This window comes from Euprymna scolopes, chromosome 28 (genome assembly GCF_053919585.1).
Source record: "Euprymna scolopes isolate OS-2025 chromosome 28, ASM5391958v1, whole genome shotgun sequence".
Lineage (NCBI taxonomy): Eukaryota > Metazoa > Mollusca > Cephalopoda > Sepiida > Sepiolidae > Euprymna > Euprymna scolopes.
The window spans coordinates 98,412,934-98,440,618 of record NC_136509.1 but is presented as its reverse complement, the minus strand read 5'-3'; the positions used below and the strand labels follow the sequence as shown (position 1 = coordinate 98,440,618).

The 27,685-nt window shown below is 32.1% G+C and overlaps 2 protein-coding genes across 3 annotated transcripts in view; one reads left to right on the top strand and one right to left on the bottom strand.

Annotated features, from left to right (window-relative positions):
• Positions 1-27,685, top strand: part of LOC145249752 (survival motor neuron protein-like) — a 75,188-nt gene that overhangs the window by 29,727 nt on the left and 17,776 nt on the right. The window lies entirely within an intron of this gene.
• Positions 629-27,685, bottom strand: part of LOC145249751 (galactose-1-phosphate uridylyltransferase-like) — a 74,675-nt gene continuing 47,618 nt past the window's right edge. For both annotated transcript variants that reach the window (XM_080111666.1, XM_080111665.1), the window contains exons 9-10: positions 20,579-20,733; positions 629-1,201 (exon numbers count right to left, since the gene is read on the bottom strand). In XM_080111666.1, the coding sequence (XP_079967792.1) occupies positions 1,136-1,201; positions 20,579-20,733 (221 nt within the window). In that variant the 3' untranslated portion in view covers positions 629-1,135. The remainder of the gene's footprint in view (positions 1,202-20,578; positions 20,734-27,685) is intronic.

Genomic DNA, 27,685 nt, shown 5'->3' with positions numbered 1-27,685 from the left:
ATATCCCACCCAGTTTTGTTTCGACTTTTCTAGTTTTCAGGTTTTTCCTTAACCCCCCCCCCCTCCAAAATTTTTTTTTCAATTTAAAAAAAATAAAAAAAAAATAAAAAAATTCCTTTACAGTATTTACTTAAATTACCTTTGAACTTTTTCTCGAACAAAAAAATCTTTAACATTTTTTTTTTAAATATACATCAAAAGAAAAAATATTGTTATAACATTTTTCTTTACAGTTAATAAAACTTAAAATTTAAGGTAGGTTTACTTTTCTTGTTATGCTTTCATCCACGATGCTCGGCTTACTCCGGCTGTTGACGTCATGTTCCAGAGAAAGCCGGGCGGACTCTGAGTTACGTCTGGATCACTCTACATGAGTACCAAAAAATAATATATAATAGAGTTTAGTTGTTGCCTTTGTTTCTTGGGATTATTTTCAAGATGGCAACAGAGACAGTTGCTCCTCTCTTACTCATAAAATCGATTTTCTTAGTTAAAAATAATACTTGTTCAATTTATTTGATTTTTGGAATATGATATTTTTGTTTCATAACGGGTACGTATATCATACAGATTTTTCTTTATTTTTGTCTTTTTTAATATAGGAAGAATTCTGAACAAGAACCAAATAAAAATGTTTTTTTTTTTTTAATATAATCAAAATTTTGCCAAAAGATTTATGGTCTAAAATAATTAGGGGACCTTTTTTGATTAACATCAGTTCATGACTTGACGCCAGACAGCGGCCATGATCAAGTGGATACTTTCTATTTTTCCCATATGCACAGAACTGTTCTTTTCAAAATGAACTTTGACATTTCAAATTACAATATTAAACAGATTGATTGTTTTAATTTTTGATTTTTTTTCTATAAGTTTTGTAATTTATCCAAATCAGGACCCGGGCGATACTGGGTAGCCCTGATAAAAGATACACAAAATCCATTAATATTACATGAATAGCAATTTGTTTCTTTTCTCATCATTGAATAAAATTTGAATAAAAATATATTAAAAATATATTTCGATATTAAAATAAAATGAGGTAGATATTTTCACGTGTTGCGACTTGATGAACGGACATCAGGGATTTCATTATTCAATGCAACGGAAAAATCCAAAAATGGGAACAAAATTTTCAAGTTTCCGTTTTTGGAGAAAGCTTGTAATGGACATCCGATTGGCTCCGTATTTTCTCGGCTGCCTGTCAAGAGAATGTAGAGAAAAAAAAAACCATTAAAAATAATCGTTAAAGAATCGAGAAAATCTATATATATTTTTTTTAAATAACTTTTTTACCCCAAACAAGCCATAGTGCCACTAGGTACGTTAAGAGGTTACTATTTGTGATTGTGTCTAACAGGGGACTATTAGGGAGTGGAGCAGCAAGATATTTGTTTACATTACATTTAAACTTCAGCAAGTTAGTACAGTCAGGGAAGCAAGAAAGAGGGAGGGAAATCCAAAATCTAGTAGTCTGAGGGAGGGAAATCTTAGAGTAGAAGGCTTTACAGCATTTAAGGAATCTTTACAGTGAAGTAGGGGTGGGATTTTGTTGCTTATCCAGTTAGTTGAGAGTATACATGTCAAGGAAGCACAAATGGTATAAGTTCATCAGAGCACATTCTATTAAAATACTTGTAAAATGGGCACAGGGATGTGACATTGCGGTGATGACACAGAGGTCGGAGTTCAGCGATTTGAATTAAAAAAAAAATTTTTTTTTTTTTTTTTTTTTTTTACTTTATTGAATTCTCTTGTGCCATTTAAATATTGGATGCTTTAGACAAGTGGTTCCCAACCTGTGTGTCATGGCACCAATGCCATGGGGTCGTCAATCGATTTTGAGCCAAATATGAATATTATATAAAACACAGCGAAAAGCATATTCATATTGAACTACAAGAATTTTGGGCAAAATTAAAAAAGAAAATATTTCCAGGAATATCAGAAATTGTAATAAGGAATTTATTGCTCTTCAACAACTTATTTGAAGCAGTATTTTCTCAGCTTCTCATCCTTAAAAAGCAAACACTGAAATCAATTAAATGTGGAAAACGACTTGAGGGGTGTCATATATTGACAACGGAGCCCAGGATAGAACTGCTAGCTAAAAAACTGATACCAATCATCTCATTAAAGTCAGTTCATAAACATAATTTAAATAATGGTGGAAATTTGTGCTTGAATAATTCTGAATTGATTTGCAATTAACTTTTGTAACTTTTATGAATAAATTTGAAATTAATCATGAATTCATGGAACGTATAGTTACTCCACAAATAAATAATTTATAATTCAATAATCACAATATATGGCAGATAGTTATAAAAAAAAATTTAAAAAAATAAATAAATGCATATATAAGATATTTTAAGGATTGTAGTCACTTCCTGATTGCTTGTTCTAAAATGGGTTGCCATATTTGAAAAGTAGGGAAGCACTGCTTTAGGCAAAGTTGAAATCTGGTCTCAATAAGTTAAGGAAGAAGCAGAAGATAAAGGTAGTTATGCAAGTAGAAAGATGCCAACATAGTTCAATCAATTAGCAAAACATACTTACAAAAGTTGTAAGTTCAATCTTCACCCAGGGCACTAGCATTTTTACTCTTATTTTGTCCCAAAAATGACCTTTTGACATATCAAATTACAATATTAAGCAGATTGGTTGGTTTAATTTTTATTTTTTCTATAATCAATGTAATTTATCTAAAATTAGAATCCCAGGCGATGCCAGGTAGCCCTGCTAGTAAGTCTATAAAAGATATTAAGCAGGAAGCGTATTTTGAACCTATATCGTCTACAAATAAATCTGAGGTCAAAACAAAAAAAGGAATAATTTTGGAAAGAAATCGACAAAACGAAAACATTTCTTGTCCATGATGTCAATCGGTCAGGAAGCATAATCAACAAAAGAATGTCATGTCCGAGAAGGCTGCGATCAGGATGCAAGTTATGGCCATTTACAACCAAGCTGATGTTTGATGGTTTACATCAAGATTTTTTTAAAACAAGTTCACCATTGATGTTGGGAGCAGAAGAGAGCCTAACAGCCAAACGAACGAGCGGAAAAGAGATTTGGTGTGACCCAACCGGAACAAATCTGAAACCCATTAGTCAACAGCAAACATTTCTATCAGATAAAAAATTTATATTTAATTTGCCTGGGTGCCCAGTGTTTCCCGGGTGTTTGGAGGTGTGTGGTGAGCAAAAAAGTAGTAGTAGGCAGGCTCGAACCAGTACCACAAAGGAGGAAAAGAATGTGAAAAAAAAAAAACAACAAAAAAACTGACGTCTTTGCCGTTGCGTCCATCGCAAAACCAGAAGTGGCAAAGGTTTAAATTAAGGTTAGTCAATCAAAAAGAGAGGATGACTTTCGAAAATATCGGCGAAAAAAGCGACCCCCTTCTTGTAGAAAAGTGCCCAGTTGAGAATGAAGGAATTAATGTTTTTGGTCAATTTTTCGATATTTATCATCCAAAGGGTCGAGTGTCAAAACGATATCGATCTCGTGAAAATCCGTTGCCTCTGTCAAAAGTTTTAGGCAGACTTCACGAAATATTTATTGATTTCTTTATATATATATATATATATATATATTTTTTTTGGGTGGGGGGAAATAAAATAATTTTTTTTATCTGACACTGTTTGCTGCGGACTCCAGGTCGCTAGTTCTTCTGCATCACTAGGTGTATCAGAATTTTGGGGGAATTTTTGACACCCCTAACAGAAAACTGCGAATAAAATATAAAAAAACTCATAATTTCTCTTTCTAAAGTGGGTTATTTATTTTCTTTATAGAATATACTTCCAAAATAAACTATTTAAGTTGTTTAAAAAATAATAGAAATATCATTTTTCATTTTTTAAAAAATAGTGTTTACAAAGTGTGTGCGTTCAGGCAACCATTTTTTTACGTAATGAAATCAATTGATTTTTACGAGCTGAATATTTTTCAATTTTTAAACTTTAAAAATCTATCCAAATTTTTCTATTGGTTCAATTTTTACGTTTTTTTCAGGGTGAATGTGAAATTTTATGCTCTTTCCAATAAACTGAATATAATATTTTAGACAAACGTTGTTTTATAAATTCATCCCCCCCCATTTTGAAATGTCTATGAGAATTTTAATAATTAATTTTTGTGTACAAGTTTTATATATCACAAATTGAAGATAAAACATCAATAAATAAAATAATCAACTTTAAAACAAAAAAAAAAAGAACAGTTATGTGCAAATTTACCTGTAAAGTTCAAAGTGTAAATCCTTTTTTTTCGATAACCTCGTTTTTTTTTTTGTTTTTTTTGTTTTTTTAGTGGAAGCTTATTTTTTGTTTAGAATTTTCCAGTCAATATTTTTCGGTCAGTGTATATTTTTATATTTAATTCCTGGTTTCCTTTTTTTCGATACAAAAAAAAAAAAAGACGATACCGAATAATGCAGATTTATAGTATAATAAATAAAAAATTCAGGTATTTCTTTGAGATATTAAAAAAAATATATTACATTTACTCTGCTCGTTAATCTGTAATCCGTGTAAATCCAAAAATAAAAGATACCAGTTTTCAGTTATGATAGCATAAAAACGCCAACAGTAAAAAAAGGACGATAAGTTATCTCCCTTTAAAAGTGGAAAATTTGAAGGAATATAATCCCATATCGAGATTACTAACGTTTCTGAATTAGTGTTTTTTTTACACATATAGGCTTCCGTAGATAACAAAGTGAGAATCTTAACATCCGGTTTCTTTAATTCGTGTTATTTGTTCGACAATCCGTGAAATGTTAAGTGAAGAAATCCAAGGAAAAAAATAAATAAAATTGTTTACTTCTCTATTAAAGCTTTTATGATATTAAAATTTGGTCTTTGCTCGTTTTATTGAAATAAAATTTACGGGTTTAAATTACATTTTCATATTGTTATAATCTGATAGACGTATAGGTGTCTATTCAAACAAATGTTTGTTATGGCGACTTGGCCAAAAATTCTGATATATCTACTGCATCACCAAAAATGTAACAAAAACCAAAAAAAATTGTCTTGTTCATGTGATGTCAAGGGAAGTAACTCTTGGTTTTAAAACCCCAACAGACACGTTGAGTTATCCCCCTTACACTCTAAGGTTATATCAAACAGTTACCAGGTTGGATTCAGACAATAGCACAACAGTTAGACATTCGATTAGCAAACGTGTTACATTACTAACCAACCCTTGGCTATTTGGCTTAGAAAAAAGTGTAGTATCTGTTCTAACGCTACACTTCGTCTATCATATCTTCGATCAATGAAGAAGTTCTTCTAGACTGAGGTACTTTAAATTTGTTTCTATCCAGAATGCCCCTTTGTTGTTAAAAGCTGACCTTGTGTCTAACCTTGTTCTTGTGAGGCGTTAAGTAAATAGGAACGGACTACTAGTCGATGATGAGGATTACACATTGCGAAACAGATACAAATTCAGACATTTACAAAATGTTTGCTTTATGAAGATTTTTTAATATGCAAGATGGCTTCGTCAGCTCGCCATCATTTTTGCAGTTTTACTTAGAATACTTCAAACAAACCTATTTAAAGGTGCTCGTCTGAGCTTTAATCTATAGTCATCCCCTGCCAAAGATTCACAAAAGCACTCGTCTAGCTACAATCACTACCAACAGTTTCCCCTACTCTCTGTGTCTAAATCTAAACGCAAGCTCCATGAACACAGCTTCTTTCCTAGAACTTCCCACCTGTGGAACTGTTCCGCTAGCCTGCTTTCCAACTGACTACAACATGGTTGTCTTCAAGTCCAATGCAAACAAGTTTTTGTTGATGTAATTAATTAAAAGAGATCAAACAGGTGAGAGAGAGATGAAACAGGAGAGAGGGGACAAAAAAAAAAGGGAAGATAGGAAGGGATCTATTATGAAATCAAAATATATTCTGACTTTGTGAAATCCTTTAATATTATAATCCTGATAAGAAAACAATTGCCAACCATGTACATGTTAAGAAAGTATATATTTAATAAAAAGAAAACTATAAAAAAAATTGTCAGAGACCAGATGGACAGTTTAAATGCCCAAGTAAGCTGATCTGAGTTTTATAATTATAGATATATAGTAATCAAGTCATTTTATAATCTTAGAACCTCTAATACTGTCCAAAAACAATGCTCACAAGAACTATATGAGCAGGCCGATATGCAGTACCCTGTCCAAGCTGAAAGAGGCTTACGGTCAATTCCAGAAAGTTGCTCGGCACTGTGCAAACAACTACTGGAACAACCTGTGCAACGAAATCCAGACTGCTGCTGACTGCGGTAAATTATGTGTGATGTACTGTGGACTCTGCAAGGCAATTGGATCGAGCGCAAAGAAAGTTTGCCCTTCAAAATCTACTATGGGGGAGCACATCACTGATCCTATGAAGCAGCTTGAACGCTGGGTGGAGCACTACTGTACTATATGGTGAGCCGTGCAACATGTCACAGCTTTAAATTCCACTCCGAACTTCGACACCCTAGTCGAACTGGACAACATTCCAACTATGTCAGAACTCGAAGTAGCTCTCCAACACACAAATGTAGGGAAGGCCCCAGGTACCGACGAGATTCCAGCAGAGTTTGATAAGATCGCTCCATGACAACATGACAGCCGCAGTCTTCTTCGAGGGTGACATGTCTGACAACTTCCTCGTGTACAGTGGAGTCAAACAAGGTTGTGTGTTGGCTCCCACACTGTTTGGCATCTTCTTCTCAGTTCTTCTGCACCACGCTTTTGGAAATCACGAGGACGAAGACAGTGTATTCCTTCATACTCGCTCTGATGGAGAACTTTTTAACTTGGCTCGCCTATGCGCCAAAACCAAGATTCAAAAAGTTCTAATACTTTAGCTGCTGTTTGCAGACGATGCTGCATTGGTCTCACACTTCGCAAGTGGACTCCAGTGGGTGCTTGACAAATTGAGCGTTGCTTGTGCGGAGTTCGTACTGGTAATCAGTGTGAAGAAGAAAGTTGTGATGCACCAGGGTGACGCATCACCAATCACCATCAATGGCCACGAACTAGAGACTGTCGAGAACTTTGCATATCTTGGATCCAACATCAACAAGGGAGTATCCATTGAACAGGAGCTACAAACACGCATAGGTAGAGCAGCGTCTACTCTCAACTGACTACGTGAAAGAGCATGGTTCAATAAATACCTCACTTCTCGCACAAAATGCCGATCTATGAATCCTGTGTTCTGAGTACCCTATTGTATAGAGCAGAGACTTGGACCACGTATGCTCGTCACGAAAAAAGACTGAACGTCTACCATCTCCGATGCTTGCGACATATCATGGGCATCAATTGGTAGGATAGAATCACCAACAAAGTGGTGCCAAGACATGCTGGCAACTGCTCCTTGTTCCAGACACTCAAGATCCGATGATCGAGTTGGCTTGGACACCTGTGCAGAATGCCTGATGGCCGTCTCCCTAAGGATGTTCTCTACAGTGAACTGGCAAATGGAACAAGAAGCTGCGGTCGCCCGGTGCTGCACTTTAAAGACGTGACCAAACGGGATCTGATCGCTCTTGGCATCGATGTGAATGTGTGAGAAGATCTAGCCGAAGATAGACCAGCATGGAGGCGTGCCTTGAGTAAGAGTGGTGAAGGACTTGAGAATCTTTGGTTCGAGAGGCTGGCGCAGAGAAGACAAAACTAGTGACTACATTTACTGTTGCTTGCATTAATCTTTCGTAGATTGCTTGCCATTATTATTAGTCATTTTATAAAAACACGATAAAGTGGTGCGATATTTTTTGAAACCCATTATCATGAAGTAATTTTGATACCATGGAGAAATAAAAGGAGTGATACTTTTTGGAAACAGTTGAGATTGCATCTACACATATCCTATTGTTCAGACAAGTAGCAAAATCGCACCCCTTCACTGTTAAGGTTCCTAGATAACAATTTTCTACTATAATAGTTTCTTTCCTCAAACTGCAAGAATTCGGAGTTTCCTCCCTGTTTCCAGCTTCCCTGACTGTACTAACACACAAAAGTTTAAATGTAATGTGAACAGACATCTCACTGCTCAACTCCCCACAGTCCCTTTTAGACACGATCCCAAATAGTAGCCTTTTATGTCCATGTGACAGTATGCTTTGTTTGGGGTAAAAAAAAAAAAAAAAAAATTCCAAAAATTGTGAAAAAAATGATTCCATAGAAAAACAATTGCAAGTAAAAATAGAATTCAAGTTTTATCATGTGGAAGAGTTGTGCAAACAATTCTGTATGTCAAACAAGGGAGATTACCCTCGAGTTAAACTGATAAATTATAAGTCCGCAATTTTTAAACACAATGTAATTATGGAAGATTTTTTTGTTAAAAATACATCTAACACATTTACTGGATTATTTTTCAAATTTATACTAATTTCGCCATAACATGTGAGCACGTTATAATGTTTTCACCTGAAATGTGTTGGTTTAAAAGATCAATAAGGTAAAGAAGCACCCGCTTGTTTGACTATTTAATAAAGGAAGATAGTTGAGGAAATGCAGATTTTCTTCTTTCATTCCTGAAATTTAATTTACCTTATTAACAGTAGGCTCTCACATTTTGGAAGGAGATTAGTTTATTGCTAATCGCCTGAGGCGCCCCTATCAGGGGAATGCCAACAGGACTGCCCAGGCAATTTCTATCTGGCCTGAGTGCTCTTCCTCATCAAATCCCACTTTTCCAACCTTTGAATCACATTTTCCTTCCACCAGAGAAAGATAAATAATCAGTAGACTTTAAGTCTTTTGGCTAGGAACAAAGTGAAGTAGGTGTTCTGCTACTACACTTAATCTTTGCTGTCCTTGGTTAGTGAAGGAGAAATCCTTGTAGACTGAGGCAATTCTTATTTTTTTCCAATCCAAAGTATTCACTCTTTTGGGGGAGCTGGATTTTTTATCGCATTACCACTGCCCTCATGGGGATTCAAGAAAATAAGAACACTATTCAGTGCTTGTTTACATCGGTGATCTTTTAAACCAACGCATTTCAGGTGAAAACATTATCACGTGAAATTAGTATAGATTCCAAAAAAGTTACAAAAAAAAAAAAAAAAATGATCTAGCAGAAAATGTGCTGGATGTATTTTTAACAAAACATTATCCATAATTACATTCTATTTAAAAATGGCGGACTCCTAATTTAAGTCAAGGGAGATAAGTCAGTTTGTCATATTGAATTGATCGCACAACTCTTCCATGTCAAGTCATACGATAAAACTCAATAATTCTAGAAATTTTACGTTTCTGAATTTTTTAGATGAAGATTAGTTATTTGTATTATTTAGATTCTATAGACTACCTTTGGGTTCCATATATCCACATAGTTTTAGTCTATTTAACGAGAACTAATTATTCGTATTATTTGGATTCTATAGACTACCTTTGGGTTCCATATATCCACATAGTTTTAGTCTATTTAACGAGAACTAATTATTTGTATTATTTGGATTCTATAGACTACCTTTGGTTCCATATATCCACATAGTTTTAGTCTATTTAACGAGAACTAATTATTTGTATTATTTGGATTCTATAGACTACCTTTGGTTCCATATATCCACATAGTTTTAGTCTATTTAACGAAAACTAATTATTTGTATTATTTGGATTCTATAGACTACCTTTGGGTTCCATATATCCACATAGTTTTAGTCTATTTAACGAGAACTAATTATTCGTATTATTTGGATTCTATAGACTACCTTTGGGTTCCATATATCCACATAGTTTTAGTCTATTTAACGAGAACTAATTATTTGTATTATTTGGATTCTATAGACTACCTTTGGTTCCATATATCCACATAGTTTTAGTCTATTTAACGAGAACTAATTATTTGTATTATTTGGATTCTATAGACTACCTTTGGGTTCCATATATCCACGTAGTTTTAGTCTATTTAACGAGAACTAATTATTCGTATTATTTGGATTCTATAGACTACCTTTGGTTCCATATATCCACATAGTTTTAGTCTATTTAACGAGAACTAATTATTTGTATTATTTGGATTCTATAGACTACCTTTGGTTCCATATATCCACATAGTTTTAGTCTATTTAACGAGAACTAATTATTTGTATTATTTGGATTCTATAGACTACCTTTGGGTTCCATATATCCACATAGTTTTAGTCTATTTAACGAGAACTAATTATTCGTATTATTTGGATTCTATAGACTACCTTTGGGTTCCATATATCCACATAGTTTTAGTCTATTTAACGAGAACTAATTATTTGTATTATTTGGATTCTATAGACTACCTTTGGTTCCATATATCCACATAGTTTTAGTCTATTTAACGAGAACTAATTATTTGTATTATTTGGATTCTATAGACTACCTTTGGGTTCCATATATCCACGTAGTTTTAGTCTATTTAACGAGAACTAATTATTCGTATTATTTGGATTCTATAGACTACCTTTGGTTCCATATATCCACATAGTTTTAGTCTATTTAACGAGAACTAATTATTTGTATTATTTGGATTCTATAGACTACCTTTGGTTCCATATATCCACATAGTTTTAGTCTATTTAACGAGAACTAATTATTTGTATTATTTGGATTCTATAGACTACCTTTGGGTTCCATATATCCACATAGTTTTAGTCTATTTAACGAGAACTAATTATTTGTATTATTTGGATTCTATAGACTACCTTTGGGTTCCATATATCCACATAGTTTTAGTCTATTTAACGAGAACTAATTATTTGTATTATTTGGATTCTATAGACTACCTTTGGGTTCCATATATCCACATAGTTTTAGTCTATTTAACGAAAACTAATTATTTGTATTATTGGGATTCTATAGACTACCTTTGGCTCCATATATCCACATAGTTTTAGTCTATTTAACGAGAACTAATTATTTGTATTATTTGGATTCTATAGACTACCTTTGGGTTCCATATATCCACATAGTTTTAGTCTATTTAACGAGAACTAATTATTTGTATTATTTGGATTCTATAGACTACCTTTGGGTTCCATATATCCACGTAGTTTTAGTCTATTTAACGAGAACTAATTATTTGTATTATTTGGATTCTATAGACTACCTTTGGGTTCCATATATCCACGTAGTTTTAGTCTATTTAACGAGAACTAATTATTCGTATTATTTGGATTCTATAGACTACCTTTGGGTTCCATATATCCACGTAGTTTTAGTCTATTTAACGAGAACTAATTATTCGTATTATTTGGATTCTATAGACTACCTTTGGGTTCCATATATCCACGTAGTTTTAGTCTATTTAACGAGAACTAATTATTCGTATTATTTGGATTCTATAGACTACCTTTGGGTTCCATATATCCACGTAGTTTTAGTCTATTTAACGAGAACTAATTATTTGTATTATTTGGATTCTATAGACTACCTTTGGGTTCCATATATCCACGTAGTTTTAGTCTATTTAACGAGAACTAATTATTCGTATTATTTGGATTCTATAGACTACCTTTGGGTTCCATATATCCACGTAGTTTTAGTCTATTTAACGAGAACTAATTATTCGTATTATTTGGATTCTATAGACTACCTTTGGGTTCCATATATCCACGTAGTTTTAGTCTATTTAACGAGAACTAATTATTCGTATTATTTGGATTCTATAGACTACCTTTGGGTTCCATATATCCACGTAGTTTTAGTCTATTTAACGAGAACTAATTATTCGTATTATTTGGATTCTATAGACTACCTTTGGGTTCCATATATCCACGTAGTTTTAGTCTATTAAACGAGAACTAATTATTTGTATTATTTGGATTCTATAGACTACCTTTGGGTTCCATATATCCACGTAGTTTTAGTCTATTTAACGAGAACTAATTATTTGTATTATTTGGATTCTATAGACTACCTTTGGGTTCCATATATCCACGTAGTTTTAGTCTATTTAACGAGAACTAATTATTCGTATTATTTGGATTCTATAGACTACCTTTGGGTTCCATATATCCACGTAGTTTTAGTCTATTTAACGAGAACTAATTATTCGTATTATTTGGATTCTATAGACTACCTTTGGGTTCCATATATCCACGTAGTTTTAGTCTATTTAACGAGAACTAATTATTTGTATTATTTGGATTCTATAGACTACCTTTGGGTTCCATATATCCACGTAGTTTTAGTCTATTTAACGAGAACTAATTATTCGTATTATTTGGATTCTATAGACTACCTTTGGGTTCCATATATCCACATAGTTTTAGTCTATTTAACGAGAACTAATTATTCGTATTATTTGGATACTATAGACTACCTTTGGGTTCCATATATCCACGTAGTTTTAGTCTATTTAACGAGAACTAATTATTTGTATTATTTGGATTCTATAGACTACTTTTGGGTTCCATATATCCACGTAGTTTTAGTCTATTTAACGAGAACTAATTATTCGTATTATTTGGATTCTATAGACTACCTTTGGGTTCCATATATCCACGTAGTTTTAGTCTATTTAACGAGAACTAATTATTTGTATTATTTGGATTCTATAGACTTCCTTTGGGTTCCATATATCCACATAGTTTTAGTCTATTTAACGAGAACTAATTATTCGTATTATTTGGATTCTATAGACTACCTTTGGGTTCCATATATCCACGTAGTTTTAGTCTATTTAACAGGAACTAATTATTCGTATTATTTGGATACTATAGACTACCTTTGGGCTCTATATATCCACGTAGTTTTAGTCTATTTAACGGGAACTAATTATTCGTATTATTTGGATTCTATAGACTACCTTTGGGTTCCATATATCCACGTAGTTTTAGTCTATTTAACGAGAACTAATTATTTGTATTATTTGGATTCTATAGACTACCTTTGGGTTCCATATATCCACATAGTTTTAGTCTATTTAACGAGAACTAATTATTTGTATTATTTGGATTCTATAGACTACCTTTGGGTTCCATATATCCACGTAGTTTTAGTCTATTTAACGAGAACTAATTATTCGTATTATTTGGATACTATAGACTACCTTTGGGCTCTATATATCCACGTAGTTTTAGTCTATTTAACGAGAACTAATTATTCGTATTATTTGGATTCTATAGACTACCTTTGGGTTCCATATATCCACGTAGTTTTAGTCTATTTAACGAGAACTAATTATTTGTATTATTTGGATTCTATAGACTACCTTTGGGCTCTATATATCCACATAGTTTTAGTCTATTTAACGAGAACTAATTATTTGTATTATTTGGATTCTATAGACTACCTTTGGGTTCCATATATCCACGTAGTTTTAGTCTATTTAACGAGAACTAATTATTTGTATTATTTGGATTCTATAGACTACCTTTGGGTTCCATATATCCACGTAGTTTTAGTCTATTTAACGAGAACTAATGATTCGTATTATTTGGATACTATAGACTACCTTTGGGTTCCATATATCCACGTAGTTTTAGTCTATTTAACGAGAACTAATTATTCGTATTATTTGGATACTATAGACTACCTTTGGATTCCATATATCCACGTAGTTTTAGTCTATTTAACGAGAACTAATTATTCGTATTATTTGGATACTATAGACTACCTTTGGGTTCCATATATCCACGTAGTTTTAGTCTATTTAACGAGAACTAATTATTTGTATTATTTGGATACTATAGACTACCTTTGGGCTCTATATATCCACGTAGTTTTAGTCTATTTAACGAGAACTAATTATTTGTATTATTTGGATACTATAGACTACCTTTTGGCTCTATATATCCACGTAGTTTTAGTCTATTTAACGAGAACTAATTATTCGTATTATTTGGATACTATAGACTACCTTTGGATTCCATATATCCACGTAGTTTTAGTCTATTTAACGAGAACTAATTATTCGTATTATTTGGATACTATAGACTACCTTTGGGTTCCATATATCCACGTAGTTTTAGTCTATTTAACGAGAACTAATTATTTGTATTATTTGGATACTATAGACTACCTTTGGGCTCTATATATCCACGTAGTTTTAGTCTATTTAACGAGAACTAATTATTCATATTATTTGGATACTATAGACTACCTTTTGGCTCTATATATCCACGTAGTTTTAGTCTATTTAACGAGAACTAATTATTCATATTATTTGGATACTATAGACTACCTTTGGGTTCCATATATCCACGTAGTTTTAGTCTATTTAACGAGAACTAATTATTCGTATTATTTGGATACTATAGACTACCTTTGGGTTCCATATATCCACGTAGTTTTAGTCTATTTAACGAGAACTAATTATTTGTATTATTTGGATACTATAGACTACCTTTGGGCTCTATATATCCACGTAGTTTTAGTCTATTTAACGAGAACTAATTATTTGTATTATTTGGATACTATAGACTACCTTTGGGCTCTATATATCCACGTAGTTTTAGTCTATTTAACGAGAACTAATTATTCATATTATTTGGATTCTATAGACTACCTTTGGGCTCTATATATCCACGTAGTTTTAGTCTATTTAACGAGAACTAATTATTCATATTATTTGGATTCTATAGACTACCTTTGGGCTCTATATATCCATGTAGTTTTAGTCTATTTAACGAGAACTAATTATTCATATTATTTGGATTCTATAGACTACCTTTGGGCTCTATATATCCACGTACTTTTAGTCTATTTAACGAGAACTAATTATTCATATTATTTGGATTCTATAGACTACCTTTGGGTTCCATATATCCACGTAGTTTTAGTCTATTTAACGAGAACTAATTATTCATATTATTTGGATAATATAGACTACCTTTGGGCTCTATATATCCACGTAGTTTTAGTCTATTTAACGAGTACTAATAATTCATATTATTTGGATTCTATAGACTACCTTTGGGCTCTATATATCCACGTAGTTTTAGTCTATTTAACGAGAACTAATTATTCATATTATTTGGATTCTATAGACTACCTTTGGGCTCTATATATCCATGTAGTTTTAGTCTATTTAACGAGAACTAATTATTCATATTATTTGGATTCTATAGACTACCTTTGAGCTCTATATATCCACGTACTTTTAGTCTATTTAACGAGAACTAATTATTCATATTATTTGGATTCTATAGACTACCTTTGGGTTCCATATATCCACGTAGTTTTAGTCTATTTAACGAGAACTAATTATTCGTATTATTTGGATACTATAGACTACCTTTGGGCTCTATATATCCACGTAGTTTTAGTCTATTTAACGAGAACTAATTATTCGTATTATTTGGATACTATAGACTACCTTTGGGCTCTATATATCCACGTAGTTTTAGTCTATTTAACGAGAACTTATTATTCATATTATTTGGATTCTATAGACTACCTTTGGGCTCTATATATCCACGTAGTTTTAGTCTATTTAACGAGAACTAATTATTCATATTATTTGGATACTATAGACTACCTTTGGGCTCTATATATCCACGTAGTTTTAGTCTATTTAACGAGAACTAATTATTCATATTATTTGGATTCTATAGACTACCTTTGGGCTCTATATATCCACGTAGTTTTAGTCTATTTAACGAGAACTAATTATTCATATTATTTGGATTCTATAGACTACCTTTGGGCTCTATATATCCACGTAGTTTTAGTCTATTTAACGAGAACTAATTATTCGTATTATTTGGATACTATAGACTACCTTTGGGCTCTATATATCCACGTAGTTTTAGTCTATTTAACAAGAACTAATTATTCGTATTATTTGGACACTATAGACTACCTTTGGGCTCTATATATCCACGTAGTTTTAGTCTATTTAACGAGAACTAATTATTCGTATTATTTGGATACTATAGACTACCTTTGGGCTCTATATATCCACGTAGTTTTAGTCTATTTAACGAGAACTAATTATTCGTATTATTTGGATACTATAGACTACCTTTGGGCTCTATATATCCACGTAGTTTTAGTCTATTTAACGAGAACTAATTATTCATATTATTTGGATTCTATAGACTACCTTTGGGCTCTATATATCCACGTAGTTTTAGTCTATTTAACGAGAACTAATTATTCGTATTATTTGGATACTATAGACTACCTTTGGGCTCTATATATCCACGTAGTTTTAGTCTATTTAACGAGAACTAATTATTCGTATTATTTGGATACTATAGACTACCTTTGGGCTCTATATATCCACGTAGTTTTAGTCTATTTAACGAGAACTAATTATTTGTATTATTTGGATACTATAGACTACCTTTGGGCTCTATATATCCACGTAGTTTTAGTCTATTTAACGAGAACTAATTATTCGTATTATTTGGATACTATAGACTACCTTTGGGCTCTATATATCCACGTAGTTTTAGTCTATTTAACGAGAACTAATTATTCCTGTTATTTGGATACTATAGACTACCTTTGGGCTCTATATATCCACGTAGTTTTAGTCTATTTAACGAGAACTAATTATTCATATTATTTGGATTCTATAGACTACCTTTGGGCTCTATATATCCACGTAGTTTTAGTCTATTTAACGAGAACTAATTATTCATATTATTTGGATACTATAGACTACCTTTGGGCTCTATATATCCACGTAGTTTTAGTCTATTTAACGAGAACTAATTATTCATATTATTTGGATTCTATAGACTACCTTTGGGCTCTATATATCCACGTAGTTTTAGTCTATTTAACGAGAACTAATTATTCGTATTATTTGGATACTATAGACTACCTTTAGGCTCTATATATCCACGTAGTTTTAGTCTATTTAACGAGAACTAATTATTCATATTATTTGGATACTATAGACTACCTTTGGGTTCCATATATCCACGTAGTTTTAGTCTATTTAACGAGAACTAATTATTCGTATTATTTGGATACTATAGACTACCTTTGGGCTCTATATATCCACGTAGTTTTAGTCTATTTAACGAGAACTAATTATTCATATTATTTGGATTCTATAGACTACCTTTGGGCTCTATATATCCACGTAGTTTTAGTCTATTTAACGAGAACTAATTATTCGTATTATTTGGATACTATAGACTACCTTTGGGCTCTATATATCCACGTAGTTTTAGTCTATTTAACGAGAACTAATTATTCATATTATTTGGATACTATAGACTACCTTTGGGTTCCATATATCCACGTAGTTTTAGTCTATTTAACGAGAACTAATTATTCGTATTATTTGGATACTATAGACTACCTTTGGGCTCTATATATCCAAGTAGTTTTAGTCTATTTAACGAGAACTAATTATTCATATTATTTGGATTCTATAGACTACCTTTGGGTTCCATATATCCACGTAGTTTTAGTCTATTTAACGAGAACTAATTATTCGTATTATTTGGATACTATAGACTACCTTTGGGCTCTATATATCCACGTAGTTTTAGTCTATTTAACGAGAACTAATTATTCGTATTATTTGGATACTATAGACTACCTTTGGGCTCTATATATCCACGTAGTTTTAGTCTATTTAACGAGAACTTATTATTCATATTATTTGGATTCTATAGACTACCTTTGGGCTCTATATATCCACGTAGTTTTAGTCTATTTAACGAGAACTAATTATTCATATTATTTGGATACTATAGACTACCTTTGGGCTCTATATATCCACGTAGTTTTAGTCTATTTAACGAGAACTAATTATTCATATTATTTGGATTCTATAGACTACCTTTGGGCTCTATATATCCACGTAGTTTTAGTCTATTTAACGAGAACTAATTATTCATATTATTTGGATTCTATAGACTACCTTTGGGCTCTATATATCCACGTAGTTTTAGTCTATTTAACGAGAACTAATTATTCGTATTATTTGGATACTATAGACTACCTTTGGGCTCTATATATCCACGTAGTTTTAGTCTATTTAACGAGAACTAATTATTCATATTATTTGGATTCTATAGACTACCTTTGGGCTGTATGTATCCACGTAGTTTTAGTCTATTTAACGAGAACTAATTATTCATATTATTTGGATACTATAGACTACCTTTGGGCTCTATATATCCACGTAGTTTTAGTCTATTTAACGAGAACTAATTATTCATATTATTTGGATTCTATAGACTACCTTTGGGCTCTATATATCCACGTAGTTTTAGTCTATTTAACGAGAACTAATTATTCGTATTATTTGGATACTATAGACTACCTTTGGGCTCTATATATCCACGTAGTTTTAGTCTATTTAACGAGAACTAATTATTCATATTATTTGGATACTATAGACTACCTTTGGGTTCCATATATCCACGTAGTTTTAGTCTATTTAACGAGAACTAATTATTCGTATTATTTGGATTCTATAGACTACCTTTGGGCTCTATATATCCACGTAGTTTTAGTCTATTTAACGAGAACTAATTATTCATATTATTTGGATTCTATAGACTACCTTTGGGCTCTATATATCCACGTAGTTTTAGTCTATTTAACGAGAACTAATTATTCGTATTATTTGGATACTATAGACTACCTTTGGGCTCTATATATCCACGTAGTTTTAGTCTATTTAACGAGAACTAATTATTCATATTATTTGGATACTATAGACTACCTTTGGGTTCCATATATCCACGTAGTTTTAGTCTATTTAACGAGAACTAATTATTCGTATTATTTGGATACTATAGACTACCTTTGGGCTCTATATATCCACGTAGTTTTAGTCTATTTAACGAGAACTAATTATTCATATTATTTGGATTCTATAGACTACCTTTGGGCTCTATATATCCACGTAGTTTTAGTCTATTTAACGAGAACTAATTATTCGTATTATTTGGATACTATAGACTACCTTTGGGCTCTATATATCCACGTAGTTTTAGTCTATTTAACGAGAACTAATTATTCATATTATTTGGATTCTATAGACTACCTTTGGGCTCTATATATCCACGTAGTTTTAGTCTATTTAACGAGAACTAATTATTCATATTATTTGGATACTATAGACTACCTTTGGGCTCTATATATCCACGTAGTTTTAGTCTATTTAACGAGAACTAATTATTCATATTATTTGGATACTATAGACTACCTTTGGGCTCTATATATCCACGTAGTTTTAGTCTATTTAACGAGAACTAATTATTCGTATTATTTGGATACTATAGACTACCTTTGGGCTCTATATATCCACATAGTTTTAGTCTATTTAACGAGAACTAATTATTCATATTATTTGGATTCTATAGACTACCTTTGGGCTCTATATATCCACGTAGTTTTAGTCTATTTAACGAGAACTAATTATTCATATTATTTGGATACTATAGACTACCTTTGGGCTCTATATATCCACGTAGTTTTAGTCTATTTAACGAGAACTAATTATTCATATTATTTGGATACTATAGACTACCTTTGGGCTCTATATATCCACGTAGTTTTAGTCTATTTAACGAGAACTAATTATTCATATTATTTGGATACTATAGACTACCTTTGGGCTCTATATATCCACGTAGTTTTAGTCTATTTAACGAGAACTAATTATTCATATTATTTGGATACTATAGACTACCTTTGGGCTCTATATATCCACGTAGTTTTAGTCTATTTAACGAGAACTAATTATTCATATTATTTGGATACTATAGACTACCTTTGGGCTCTATATATCCACGTAGTTTTAGTCTATTTAACGAGAACTAATTATTCGTATTATTTGGATACTATAGACTACCTTTGGGCTCTATATATCCACGTAGTTTTAGTCTATTTAACGAGAACTAATTATTCATATTATTTGGATACTATAGACTACCTTTAGGCTCTATATATCCACGTAGTTTTAGTCTATTTAACGAGAACTAATTATTCATATTATTTGGATTCTATAGACTACCTTTGGGTTCCATATATCCACGTAGTTTTAGTCTATTTAACGAGAACTAATTATTCGTATTATTTGGATTCATCAAACTACTGTTCTCATCTTGAGTGTGATTTTAACAACATTTGGATCGATGTTACTTTCAACCTTCTTCAGGTGTATCTTGTCAAACTCAGAATGTTGCTGTTGAACTCTGGAATCCGTGCGGAATTTTGAGCAGAACCCTTTATTTAATCCACGGGGATAGCATGTTCTCATTCCGTCAGCCATGACTGGATAGAAGTCCTAAGTAATGCTACTCTTGTGAAGTAAACAAAGGGTTCCATTATAAATGTCATCCAGATGCCAGAGTTCGACAAGATACACCTAAAGAAGGTCGGAGGTTACTTCAACCGAAATGTTGTGAAAATGACACTCAAGATGAAAACAGTAGTCCAAATATTCAAAATAATATCGATAAATTCTATTTTTACGTATAATTATTTTTCTGCTGATTTTAACCAAGGTAAAAAAAAGCACCTAGTATTCTTTTGTAAATTAAACTTCAGGAACGAGGTAAGAAAAAGTAATTTCGAAGTTATCTCCCCTTTTATTAAATCGTTCAACAAGAGTTATAGTTATTTTGTGATGGTAAAAAGCAAATTTTTTTTTTTTTTTACCTGCTCAGCTGTGAGGTCCCTTTGGGCTTGAGCAAGCAGCTCGTAACCAACCATGAACTTCTTTACTGTTGCCGACCGAAGCAAAGGTGGATAATACAACGCGTGAAGTTGCCAGTGAGTCTGGTCGGACTTTAAGTAACTTCCTGTTGGAGCACCTAGAAAAAAAGAACAAAATATTCCGGAAGTTTAATATAAAAATGTGTAAAGTTTTATAAATTGTCATGACATTAAACCACATATGGTGATGGTTATGAGGAGGAGTATTTTAAGCAGCTAAGGTGCTAATACATTATAAACTTCAATCAGCTTGACATTAAACCACATATGGTGATGGTTATGAGGAGGAGTATTTTAAACAGCTAAGGTGCTAATACATTATAAACTTCAATCAGCTTGACATTAAACCACATATGGTGATGGTTATGAGGAGGAGTATTTTAAACAGCTAAGGTGCTTATACATTATAAACTTCAATCAGCTTGACATTAAACCACATATGGTGATGGTTATGAGGAGGAGTATTTTAAACAGCTAAGGTGCTAATACATTATAAACTTCAATCAGCTTGACATTAAACCACATATGGTGATGGTTATGAGGAGGAGTATTTTAAACAGCTAAGGTGCTAATACATTATAAACTTCAATCAGCTTGACATTAAACCACATATGGTGATGGTTATGAGGAGGAGTATTTTAAACAGCTAAGGTGCTAATACATTATAAACTTCAATCAGCTTGACATTAAACCACATATGGTGATGGTTATGAGGAGGAGTATTTTAAACAGCTAAGGTGCTAATACATTATAAACTTCAATCAGCTTGACATTAAACCACATATGGTGATGGTTATGAGGAGGAGTATTTTAAACAGCTAAGGTGCTAATACATTATAAACTTCAATCAGCTTGACATTAAACCACATATGGTGATGGTTATGAGGAGGAGTATTTTAAACAGCTAAGGTGCTAATACATTATAAACTTCAATCAGCTTGAAATAAAGTGTTACAACCATTAGTGTAATAAATGAGTCCAACTTTTCTATTTAACTGATCAGAAATAGGTTAGTTTGGAAGTAAATTTCTAAAAGCTGTCCACCACATGCCAGCATGTAAAACAGATGTTGAACTGATGATGATGCTGCCATTGCGGTCTCTTTTTGCTTTTCAGCATCATTTGTGATGATTTTGTGATGATGATTTTGTTGGCACTTGTTTCCCCGATATCTTTCTATTAAGAATTCTTTCTAGAAGAATATCAGGTACTTACAGGAAGGACCACGTGAAGGTTGCCAACGTTCCTAAGTGAAAGTTTTTCTGTGGCACGAACTAGATTCGAACTTGGCACATTCAGCTCACACCATTAATTACTAGATTACCTTCACCTCCCAACTGCTGCTGTTGATGATGATGCACTGTAGGTCCAGATTGATGAGTTGTGGAAATAGAGAAAATGGCAAGTCATCAGGTAGTGGTTGAGGGCTTGTTTTAGGTAAAACGATTAGTCAAATATTTAAAAAAAAAATGTCATATTTGGGGGTGTTTAGGGCCCAAAAACTTAAATTCAGGATTTTGCTCCCAAAAGTGCAAATTAGATATTTGGGCATATCTTAGTGAAATATGATCCACTGGCAATTGGTTCACGGCTTCTTGTCAGTCTAATAATGTGAATATGAAAAAGTATATATATTACAACATATCAATCAAGTACAATATCTTTAACAAGAGAAACATAAAATTTCTTTGGTCGGTTGAAAAGCCTTACATGAGATCTAATAGTCAGATTATTTGCATGACATTCAGTGCAATACTTATTAGGATGCATTTGATCGGACTGCTTCACAACACCAAGATCAGAACTTTAAAGTAGTCTACAAATAAAACCAGTTAACTGTTCAATTGGTGATGGTTTTCTTGAAAGAAATTGCAAATTATTATGGATGTCTTTATTGTTGGACTCCAAACATTCCTCTGACAAGTTTTCTAATCCGCAACCATCATTCATAGCCATCAAGTTGACTAAATGTTAAATTATTCCATAAAGAGTGACTTAGCTTCACCTATTTTAAATGATCACACATATTCCTAATTGTACTTTGGCAAAGAATTTTCATCTTATCAAGGTTAACTTCTTTTGAGGAAGATACAGGAGTCAATTCTTGTATGCAATCAATAACCTCCTCATAAAAAAAAACAAAAAAAAAAAACGTCTTTCTTTGATGGCCATTTGTTGATGTCTCATCTTTTCCACCAGCATATATCCAGATAAAGACCAGTTTCCCCGTGAATTTTGTTAAGGACTCTTTCTCTGGAGGCACGAATTGGGTTATCTAATGGCCCATACTTCTCAATCCGTTGTTGGTATTCTATGTGTCAACGATACATAACTTTGAGGAACCATGTTGTGCCATTGATGTAGGCACGGGTTTTGGTGATACTTCTTTGGTCTGATATAGAAATTGGTTTTGCTGTAACACCTTGCCTGGTTTAAAGTCACCATTTTTAGTAAGAACCACACCATAGACTTTCCCACAACTTCAGAGTATCCTCAGCACATCTGTTGATTGGAAATCCATCAGAAATAAATTCAGGATTTGTCCAGTCTGTCTGCTTGCTAATACAAAGAATACAATCTGCACCACCTAGTACTGACACCTGCTGCTTAAACTTTAAATCTTTCATGATGTCATGAATTCTTATCTTTACATTATATGCCTTATTGCCAACGTGTGCACACAGACACGAAAACGCTTTCTTCTTTTCTTTCTTGTTATAACATTTTCACTCTCAACAACAACAAAACCAGCATCAAACAACTTTACTTCTGTAGTAGCAAGTTTGAGCACAGCTGAATTGCTTTTCTTGTGCCGACCCTTTAAACGAGTGAATTGCATCCATGATGATTTGAAGAATTCCAACCAGTCAGCAAAATCTTGGATTACATTGAAAAACTAAAAGATTCATCTGCCTTACTTTTAATGCTAGGTTTATTTATGGTGTCTTTTAAATTCAATAAAAATCCTCCTAAATTTGCTGATGAGGAGACCGTGCTTACCAAAAAAACTATATATAATTGTTCTACATAACTTCATGTATACTACAATAAAAAGCACGGATTTCCGAAACGATCGTACAGATAATTGATTTTGTTGTTGTTCCTTCTTATGAAACTGATTTTTAATTTGATTGAAATTTGATTTTTAAATTTTAAAAATTTTTTTTAAATTTTTAAATTTTAAATTGTAAATCACATTACTTAATATTGAATTAGCTCTAGGACATTTAACTATCGAGCTTATTATATATCTAAATTACAACGAGCACTTTCTATTTCCTGTATTTTAATTAAACTAGTAATTTCACTGTTACATTAAAATACACTTAGCTCTTTAGACTATTGTTCTAATCTCCTTTATATATATATATATATATATATATATATATATATATATATATATATATATATATTAGTGATAGAATGATTCCAATATTTTCCCCGATTGCAATATAATTACCGATTCCAATTCTTTATAAATCTCTAAATATTTAATAGAATTGCTATTTTTCCCCGATTACTGCCAATTTACATGTTAAATGTGCATATATTTTCTTAAACAAAAAAAAACACTCTTGGGGGGGGGGGCTGATCTATCGATTTTATTTTTTACTGGTAGTTTAAAATCAATAAATATTTATTATTTTACTATCACTACCAACAGTGGAAGATTATACTTCAAGCAAAATCAAATAAAAGATAATTAAAGGAATCGTTTTTGGCATCGGAAAATAGGCACACATTTTTCCAATACCGCCAAAAGTTTGGATTTTTCCGATTCCCGATTAATCGTCCCAACATCAATATATATATATAAAGTATGAAAATATATTTATCGTAATTAAATTACACATAAATGCCTGCTTTTCATTTCCATAGAAAATCGTCAGGCTAAGTACACATATTTCATTACTGTTGGGTTTTATATATCCACATAGTTCTACTTAAATAGACTAAAACTAACTATTTATATTATTTGGATTCGTCAAACCCGACTGTTCTCATCTTGAGTGCAATTTTATCAACATTTTGGTTAATGTCACCTCCAACCTTCAGGTGTATCTTGCCGAATTCAAGAATGTTTCTATCAAACTCTGGAATTTGGACGGAATAATACAAATAACCAATTCTCATCTTAAAAATTCAGAAACATCATAGAACTAACTAGTTAGGATGGAATTATATAGGGTGGAAAGAGGAGTCCGGTAAATATATTATTATATAAGTCCGATGAAGCTGTTTTTTTAATAAATATATAATTCTTTATATATTTACTTAATTTTGTTTTTTTTTAATTATAATATATGAGTTTTAAAATCCACTCCAAATTAATTTCAATTTGTGAATAAAAAAAACAGTTTTTGGAGACAGATAAAACAAAATGAAATGAAATAAATAATTATATTCTTAAATTAACACAAGTGAAAAATGTATCCAATTGAAATCTTATTCTAAAATTTTTCACTTGTGCGGACTTATTATCTAAACAAAGGAGAAACAAAGAATTATGCCTACTTCGGATTGTTACCTGGTGCTGTGGAAGATTCAAAATATGGTTTGGATCCCTTTACCTCACTGCTACCAAAGACTTTCACTTTGGAATTTACCATACAATTTGGATACAAAATTCAATATCCTTTTCATTTTTAACAAATGTATAATTTCCCTTATTCTATGTTTTAAGATCTTTAAAAACTTTTAATTATAATTTTCTATGTTTATTGTATATAGCAAATTAGGTTTAAACCATTTATAAAATTTGCTAATATTTTTTCCTCTGAGGAGATGGTAGACATCGAAAACCTATAGATTAAGGAAATATACTTATTGAAATGTATTCTTTGTCTTGCATATAATAAAAATTCTAGATTTGAAATTTAACCATTTAACATCATAAAATTTAAACTACTAAATTATGTGATTATATAAATAAAAGTGAACATGTCTGTGTGTGTGTGTGTGTACATTTCCCTACGCAATAAATCTATCAATTTTTAGTCTACGGACTCGAAATTTAATATACAGGGTACTGAGATTTGGGAAAATCAATGTGATCGGTTTTTGGCCAGAAATTTGGCGATTAAGGGGTCAAAGTTAAACGATTTGACCTTTGAGAACTCTACCAAACTTCTCCGACAATGTTGGGTGTACACACTTGAAATTTTAGATATAGGTTCCTTGGACATGGATCTAACTTAATAACTTGATTTGAGCCCAAAACAAAACAATTTTAAGGGGTCATAATAGGGGTCAAATAAAAAAAAAATTGACTGCTTTTTTTTTTTTGCACCTCCAAACACCCGGGCACCCATGCTAGTATATATATATATATATATATATATATATATATATATATATATATATATATATATAAACACACTGAATGAATTAAAGGAATAAATTATAGCTATATTTATATAATATATAAAAGGCTATATGTCTGTCTTCATATTTTCAAACTCTATCTTCTCCGAAACTAAAAGTCGCAAAGCGGTGCTAAAAGCCTCAAATGATTGGATTTTTTACGGACCGTTTTTTTCTGGGTCTTTAGCTGGTTAAAATAGTTTTAAGGGGTCAAAAATGGGTCAAAATTGAAAAAAAGAAATCATTATGCATTTTGTACATTCATCTTAGTTTGTTTTTAATTTTAAATCAGTTAATAAGCTTCTTACGTTGGTACAGTGGTAGCATCACCAGCTTTCAATGCTAGAGTTTTGGTTTCGATTCTAGCTGATGGTACCCAAATACTTTTTTTTATTCTACTTTTGAAATCACAACTCTGTAATAATATATACGAAATCTGGACAAATGAAAATATCATATTTAAGCATATTTTACAACCGGGCAAAGCCGCACCCTCCCCTCTCGCTGCTAGTAATAATTATAGCAATCGTCATAATAATAATAATATTATTAATAAATATAAGGAGTAGTAATAATAACAGTAATAACTATAATAATGATAATAAAATAATAATACTAATGATTGCAACACTGTGAAGAAATGCGGCATGAGAAATTGAACCTGGTTAGCGAGTTTTAGAATTAATAAGAGAGCTTTAAATTACATTTTTTCTGAAAGTGATAAACAGAAAAAAAAGGTCAAAGTTTTAAATAGAAACTCATCGCTAAAAATAGGATGGAGGGAACGATAAAGGAAGTTGAACGGGTCGACATTGATGTGTAGGAATATGGTATCAAAAGTCGGGCGACATTGACTGATTCAAACACTTGATACGTATGAATAGAAAAATCAATTTCTAACCGCCACTGGAAAAATTGGTACATAAACACGGCAAGTTGTGAAGTCGAGGATCTTACCTTTTCTGTTGCTGAGGTTGAACGTGTCGGATCTCGTATTGACAGAAGAAGTGAGCCGCGCCCAACTCCTACCACGACGACGAGAACGAACTTAGAAAATCAGACGCTCTCATTGTTCCGACACTGAACTGTTATACATTCGTGTAACAAGTAATTAGTGTTTTATTTTTGCTTTTATAATGAACTTAGACTTTTTATAATGAACTTAGACTTTTTACTTATAACAAGTTGTCTTTTTTTTCTTATGACGTCACAAGTCTGGTTGGAGTGACTTGCTGGAGAATACTCGACTTCCTTTTCAGCGCATGTCGACTTGGATCGAAGACAACATGGGGAAGTAAGCACCCGCTGGTGTCACCCATATGAGAAGAAGGAGCCGTGATCCAAAAGTGCCAACCCCCTTTCTAGTGGAGACAACCGACCGGACGGGAGGAAATGTCATATGATAATGATAAGGTCCCTTTGAATATAAAGAACGGATAAGAAATAAAATTAAAATAATGCCAAAAACAGACTTATAAGATTAGAATGGATGATGCTATATAAGAGAAAGGTGGTGGTGGTCTGATAGTGGAGGGGGTTCGAACATTTTATTTTAATTTTTACTGATATTGGACAAATCAATATAGTTTCAAATATCAGAAAGAATTTTGCGTAAAATATGCTTAAATATGATATTTTAATTTCTCCAGATTTTGTATATATTATTATAGAGTCAATTCTCTATCT